The sequence below is a fragment of the Trachymyrmex cornetzi genome, unplaced genomic scaffold, assembly GCF_001594075.2.
Source record: "Trachymyrmex cornetzi isolate Tcor2-1 unplaced genomic scaffold, Tcor1.1 scaffold2225, whole genome shotgun sequence".
NCBI lineage: Eukaryota > Metazoa > Arthropoda > Insecta > Hymenoptera > Formicidae > Trachymyrmex > Trachymyrmex cornetzi.
In genome coordinates this window covers 24,001-32,036 of record NW_017296876.1, presented here as the reverse complement: position 1 = coordinate 32,036, position 8,036 = coordinate 24,001, and the positions used below count along the sequence as shown (strand labels likewise).

The 8,036-nt window shown below is 34.1% G+C and overlaps 1 protein-coding gene across 1 annotated transcript; it reads left to right on the top strand.

Moving 5' to 3' along the window:
- The first annotated feature begins 650 nt into the window (after positions 1 to 650).
- LOC108760147 (protein AAR2 homolog) lies at positions 651 to 7,964 on the top strand. Its single transcript, XM_018505951.1, has 5 exons — positions 651 to 939; positions 6,626 to 6,741; positions 6,805 to 6,958; positions 7,034 to 7,309; positions 7,417 to 7,964. The coding sequence occupies exons 1-5, from the start codon at positions 767 to 769 to the stop codon at positions 7,835 to 7,837; spliced, it is 1,140 nt and encodes a 379-aa protein (XP_018361453.1). The 5' UTR covers positions 651 to 766; the 3' UTR covers positions 7,838 to 7,964.
- Positions 7,965 to 8,036: the final 72 nt, after the last annotated feature.

Below are 8,036 nucleotides of genomic sequence, written 5' to 3'. Positions count from 1 at the left end.
ACCAACTACAGTCAAATGTGAGGAGAATAATTGATTGTGATTCGTCCATTTCTTATGGCTTAAAGCTTAAAAATCTATTGTAGATCCGGGGTAATACCAACGCTACTAAGGGTCCGGGCACAAAGATGGTCGCAACTGAGTCGTAGTCGTAAGTCGTTGTCGTAGGTCAACGCACAAGGATTTTACGTATGTCGTTTACGTATATCCTATTGCGCCAGTTGTTTGCGTCAACTGACGCAATAGGATATACGTAAACGACATACGTAAAATCCTTGTGCGTTGACCTACGACAACGACTTACGACTACGACTCAGTTGCGACCATCTTTGTGCGCGGACCCTTTCGCTACACTAATGTCGTTCGCGGATTTTGGAAACACTATCGCGCTATTGGCTCTACGAACAGCATTGGTAGCGTTTGCGTTCATAGCGCGAATAGCGTCTCCCCGAACGCACCCTCTGTTATGCATTACAGAGCTTAAGCATAACATAAGACTGCTGGACCAATGAGCATCTAGCATAATGTCGCCATATTGATTTACATAAGATGCTCATTGGTTTAACGGCCTTACGTTATGCTTATGCTCTGTTATGCATTTCATGTGCGATAGCCCTTAACCGTCAGTTGTGAAACTGGGCCTAATTCGTTTTGTGAAGCAAGCCGCCGCGTTCTTATGCCAGATTGTTTTGAGTTACGTATTGAATATTTGAGTATATTTTTATTAAGATTCGAGGCAAGAAAGAGCAATTCTAAATAATTAGCCAAAATGGAAATAGATCAAAATGTTGCACAAACTCTATTGACACAAGGTGCCACGTTAGTTTTACTAGATGTACCCGTGGGCACTGACATCGGTATTGATATGAAGTCCTGGAATGTAGGACAGAATTTTAAGGGACTCAAACTGATCCCACCTGGAATCCACTTTGTACATTATAGGTAATATTGAATAGAATAGAATTATTATTTCAGTTACATAATCAAGAACGGGCTTGTTTTACAATGTTACTTATCCAAACATTCTTCTATATCTTAAAAGTTAAAATCGTGCTATACATAACATTAATTATAATTATCACTTTTCTTTGTGTACATTAACTATCCACTTATTTATCATCTCATTTAGTTCTCCTTGACATTTACAATATATTTTATTTTATTTACATTATATTATTTACATTTCATTAATACTGTTAGGCTAATATTTTAACAAGGCTTTTCAAAGAGAGGTTTCCTCTGTCCTGCAGGCAATCAACATGCTTAAAAAGTTTTCATATGACATATGAAATATTAGGCCTTATCTACAATAGCACAGTCTTGTTACAGGTTGCAAGTTTGTTGCAACAGCCAATTTAAAATGTCAATTTTATTATTGCGAATATTGCATATGAGGTCTTAGACTTAACAATTATATAAATTAAATATATAGGGTGATCCACATCAGCCGCAAGAGTCAGCACGTACGCACTGTTTATGAAAAATTGAATTGAAAAGTCTTTTATCACTTTGTAATGTCACAACAATTAAGGAGATATTAATTTCTAAAAATTGTAGAATAAGTGAATAAAAATTGATGTATAAAATAACATCAAGATATCTTTCAAAGTTCTTTATGAAATATCTCAAAAATCTTTCTTAAAGAACTTTTAATTCTTTGTGATCACACCTGAGAATTTTATGTTGGTCACAGGGGACAAAATGATTCCGACATTTTAATAGATTGCTGTATTCATAGCTTTTGTTCTTTAAAATTACAAAAATTACTGAACATATTTTAAACATTGTAAAATATAAAAATGCAGTGGCACTTTTTAAAGTTTTTAATTTTAACATATTTTAAAAAATCACAAAGGCTGACATCCAAGGAACAATATGTGGTTGAAGGTGCAAAAAGATTATTTGAAATTTTGGATAAATGATAGTTTAAGTCCCGTTTAAAAAAAAGACTTTAGACATATAAAGCTTCATATCTTTTTTGGGATCTGAACCCCAGATAACCACAAAGGGTTAAAGATATTCTAAAGTTGGCTTATGCGTCGATTTTAAATATTCTGCTTATTAGAGATAACTAAAACAGGGTTAATGTTAGCGGTCAGAGAAAACCAGGAAAACTGGGAAAAATCAGGAAAATTATTATCAAGGAATTTATTAATTTAAGATAAAATTAAATTACTGCAAAATTCTAAGTTTAAACTTTACTTCTTTAAAAATTATGAAATAGACTTTTTTAAATTTCTTAAAGCAGTGCAAATATTTTTTTTATTTTTAATTTTGCAATGAGCAATTTGCAGAAAACTATTAATAGACATTGTTAAAAAAAAATTAACTTTGCAAAAGTCAAAATATGTATATTTAACGATGAACATTTCCTAAATTATTTCTAATTAAAATTAATTAAAATGATAATTAGAATATACAGTGTTTTCATGAAATGATTAATGCCTGTATTAGTCAGGACTTATATTTAAGGCTTCCTTAAATTTATTTTTAGCTGCCCTACAAATTATTTTATTGGCTACTGAGCATCTAAAGATAAATTTAAGGAAGTGTTGAATATGCGTCTGTGAAGTTAGCACCCCAACATTGACATTCCGATTAAAGATCCCATGTCCTTTTGACGAAGAGTTTTCTATAATTTATAACAAAAGTTCCGCTCAATAATTGTTTTAAAAAAATTTTTTTTAAATGGGGTGCTAACTTCTTATCGAAAATTGAAATTGAATAATTTTGAGCGGCCCAAAATAGCTTCATTCCGTGAATACCCAGAGTTTCTGGGCATAAAAAAAATTTTTGAAAAATAAAAAATAAAAAATTTTTGGAAAATCAATTTTTAGATACAATAGTTCTAAATAGAGTTCCTGCTTCCTCTCAACGATACGAAGAGTTCTCTGTATTTTCTAACTCAAGATTCGCTTAATAACAAATGTTTAAACAATTTTGTTTCAATGGGGTGCTAACTTCTTATCGAAATTCGAGATCGAATAGTTCTGAGCAGATTAATAGCTTTATTTTGTGAATATTTAGAGTTCCTAATACATAAAAAACAATTTTAACACATAACAAAATTTATTTTTTAAAAAATTAAAAATTTTTGAAAAAAAATTTTTTTACGCAGCCTGATACTTTTGATTAATTTTTTTATACCACCTTTAGAAAAGAAAAGTATCACTTTCTCACCTGATACTTTTCGATAAAACTCGTCGAGAATTACCCAGAACTGTAATCAGAACTACTGGAACTTTTAAAAAATTTTCCGATGTCAGACTTGGAAAATTTTCAATGAGAGTTCAAATGTTCCCATATCTCGAAAACCGTTGGTCCAATCGCTTTTTCATTTAACACTTTTCGTTAGGTCTCGTGGAGAACTGCCCAGAACTCTAATCAGAACTACTGGAATTCTTAAAAAATTTTCGACGTCAGACTTAGAAAAATTTCCACTACCTACCAAATGATTCGTATCTCGAAAATCGTTAGCCCAATCGCTTTTTCACCTGATACTTTTCGATAGAACTTATCGAGAACTACACAGAACTCTAATCGGAACTATTGGAACTCGTTTTAATAGAAAAGCTGCAAGAGACAAAAATTATTTATTTTCTTCTCATAAAGTTCTGAGAATTTTTTCAAAATTTTTTAAGAATTTTTTAATACCGTATTTTCTCATGTTGGTAAAAATAAGAAAATAGAGTACTAAAAAGTTGATAAAAAATTCTCAAAAAATTCTCAGAACTTTATGAGAAGAAAAGAATTAATTTTTGTCTCTTGTAGTTTTTCTGTAAAGTTGATAGTATTTGAGAAAAAAATGATTTAAGACCAATATTTGGCAATTTTTAGTAATTAATATCTTGTTAACTATTACGAGAATTGCAAAATGGTAGAGGACTTTTCGACTTAGTTTAGTCCGCTCTATCTACACAAAAACGATTGGCAAAAACTTTTGGGACACCCTGTATATATTGGATGTTCCGCGTCAAGCGGGCCACCTCTCCTTCCAAAATTTGACGCAACGGAAAAAAACGTTTAAGGTCTCAAAATATTCGCACATTTGTGTACTTTCGAATGAAACATGGCCTTTTGAAAAATCCAATATGGCTGCTCAAATATGGTGTCTGAAATCCGCAAAAGTCACGAATGTTCTTACAACGTCGTCGATTTAAATACGAAAACTTGACAAATCGGCTTAAAAATGATTACTATAAATGATTATGAACCTAGAGATAGAATTATAAAGTTCGACATAGCGGATTTGGAATCAGTGCATAAAACTTAAAGTGTCATAGTTTATAATTGTTGTTTATGTCGAGTCTAATACTTTACAGCGACCATTGGTTCAATGGCATCAGAGTATAAGGCGTCATCTACAATACACGGAGCAAGAAGTAAGAGTAAGAAATTGACCAATCACAGTCGAATGTGAGAAGAATAATCGACTGTGATTGGTCAATTTCTTACTCTTACTTTTTACTCCGTGTATTGTAGACGACGCCTCACATTACTCGCAAGTTAAACGATAAGTAAACTTATAAAATCAATTTAACTTACCTATAGTTAATTTAACTATATTAAACGATTTAACAATGTCAAATTTTTTTATTATAGCCAAGAAAAACACATGAAAACTCAGAAATTTTTTGCAAAACGATTTTCTGAAACTCTGCAAGTAATGAAAATCCAAAATAGACATGCTTTCCTTGTCATTAAAGAAAAAAATTTGCAAGTAATGTAATACTCTGGTGCCATTGAACCAATGGTCGCTGTACAGTATTAGACTCGATATACCAGGTATGTAAATATGAAACCGGAATTTTTTAATAGAAAATACACGTTTATTGCATGAAAATGATAAAAAATATTTTATTCGAAGTATTGCCCATCGATAGCTATACATTTTTCCCATCTGTTTGACAATTTGTGGATGCCATGCCAAAAAATTGTTGCTCTTTTGAGCCAAACCAGTCATCTAGCCATTTTCGTACATCTTCGTAGGAAGTGAAGCGCTGCTGAGCAAGTCCGTGTCTCATCGATGCAAATAAGTAGTAATCGGACGGAGCCAAGTCTGGTGAGTAAGCCGCATGCGAAAGTATTTCCAAACCAAACACCTCAATCGTTTCCTTGACCAGTTTTGCTGTGTGTGATGGTGCATCACGAAGCAAAATCACTTTATGTTGCTTTTTTTGATATTCCGGTCGTTTTTCACGTAAAGTTTGATTCAAATTGATCATTTGTTGTCGGTAGTTCAGTATTAACGGTTTCGCCAGGTTTTAGCAGCTCATAATAGATCACACCTTTCTGATCCCATCAAACACAGAGCATTGGCTTCCGTCCATAGCGATTTGGCCTTGCAGTCGATGTCGATGGTTCGCCTGGAGTTACCCATGATCTTTTACGCTTAGGATTCTCAAAATATATCCACTTTTCATCGCCAGTCACAATTCGATGGAGAAATGACGTTCTTTTGTATCTGGCGAGCAGCATTTCGCAAGTGGTTTTTCGGTTTTCCTGCTGTCTTTCATTCAGTTCATGTGGAACCCATTTTCCCATCTTCTGGATCTTTCCCATGGATTTCAAACGTATGGAGACGCCTTCTCGTGTCACATTTAATTGATCCGCGAGTTGTTGAGTTTGAGCGCCATCCTCATCCAACAATGCTTGCAATTCGCTGTCTTCAAACTTTTTCGGTGGTTTTCCACGTTCTTCGTTTCTCACGTCAAAATCGCCACTTTTGAATTTTTTAAACCACTCAAAGCACTGTGATTTACCAAGAGTATGCTCATCGTAAGCTTCGACAAGCATTCGATGCAATTCTGCAGCAGTTTTCTTCAAATGATAACAGAAAATCAATGCTGTCCGCAAATCGTAGTTTCCAGGCACAAAGTTCGACATGTTCAACGCTATTACAAACTATACTGTTGTATGAAATTTGTATTGTTGTGAGTTGAAAATCTTTGTCAGATATCAGAACAAGGAAATGGCGTCAATGGCGTGGTCTGACAGCAACTACATTGAGAGCTATGGCCATCTATTGGTAAATTCCGGTTTCATATTTACATACCTGGTAAACAACAATTATAGACTATGACACTTTAAGTTTTATGTACTGATTCCAAATCCACCATTTCGAACTTTATAATTCTATCTCTAGATTCATAATTATTTATAGTAATCATTTTTAAGCCGATTTCACGTTTTTCGCATTCAAATCGACGATGTTGTAAGAACATTCGTTACTTTTGCGGATTTTAGACACCATATTTGAGCCGCCATATTGAATTTTTCAAAAGGCCACATTTCATTCAAAAGTGCATAAATGTGCGAATATTTTGAGATCTTAAACGTTTTTTTTCCGTTGTGTCAAATTTTGGAAGGAGAGTAGCCCGCTTTACGCAAGACGTCCTATATATACTTTTACTTTTAACATAGCTGATTTTATGTGTGTAGCAGTTTTTAGCAAGTCCTAATTTATTTTAATACTACTGATCAAATTCACTATATGAATGTCAGTAATTCTAAATCTTATCAAGAGATATCATTATATGTATACAATTTTCTTCTTGTATAGGTATAGGTATGATTTGTATATAAACATAACTATTTAAATTCACTGAATAATTCAATATTTTTATAGTGCAGCAAACGAATTTGGCGAGTTGGCACCTAGAGTTGGTTTCTTTCATGACTTCCAGAAAGGTGAATTCTTAGTGAAAAAATGGGATAACGAAAAGGAAGATGTTAGTTCAGAATGTAAGTAATCAGGATTATTATTAATAATGCGAGATTCGAGTTCTACATAAAATCTTCAAACAGCTGTACCTGACGAGGCAGTTCAGAGGTTGAAAGATAACCTAAAAGAGTTGAACAGGTATTTAGGATCATATCCGTATGAGATATTGAAATCGTGGACAAAATTAACAAACGACATCACTGCCTCTGTCATGACGAGATGTTCGCCATTATGTGGGTAAGTAAGATGTAAGTCTTGTTTACTTGAAAGTTAAAACTTAATGTATAGCTCTATTGGAATAATATGTTTTAGTTATGTGCGATCCGCTTTGGAACTGGAGCACTGCAGCGACGCTTCGAGACCACGTGGCCAAGAATCCGATAGCAAACGAAAAAATTCCGGTAGACTCACAGCGGAGAGCAAGGAGGAGCAGATGCTGCCGAATCTGAAACCGAAGCCTGGTACAGAACTCAGGCTTACAGAAATACCAGACAGACATTATCCCGACGATGCGACTCCAAGCGAGATAACGCGGCATTCTCTTGATACTAGTTATGTTTTGGATATCACTTTGAAAAAATTGCGAGAGTAAGTTCGAAATTCAAATTTTAGATCTTAAAGACTAAAAGCGAGAAAAATGCGATCGGTGAGAAAAAACGAGTTTTGTGTGAATGTTTAAAGTTTAATTGTTTTAGACCTGTCGAAATTATCGGTGAAATGCAGCTGACATTCATCTGCTTCCTAGCTGGTCAGAGCTTGGACGCTTTCGAACAATGGAAGAAACTCATATCGCTGATTTGTGGTGCCGATAACGTGATTCCACAGTATCACTCTATGTATATGGAATTTCTGCAAGCTCTGGAAGAAGAATTATCGTACGTGCCAGAAGAAGTACTCTGCGACATTGTAGCGAGCAATAATTTTGTATATTGTAATCTGTGCAACTTATTCGGTAATATCGAGTCAAATTCTGAGGTGGACGGTCGATTGAAATCGTACGCCAAGCGTTTACAGGGTCGATTGACCGCCAAGTTTTTGTGGGACTTTTCGAATTTACTCGAAGAGATTGACGATGAGGCGCCTGTTATTGTCACTTTGTCAAACACAAATAAGTAAACAATAATAAATGATTTATTAAGACCGTAATATGAATACACAACAAGCAAGAATATTAAAACCTATAACGGTCGAAGCTGGATCTTTAATGCTTTAAATAATTCAATGTGAATTATATACATACTATACAGGGTGTTTGGCGACTACCGCATTTTTTGTCATACGTGGGTAGAACAGCCTATACTGAATCAAAAAGTCC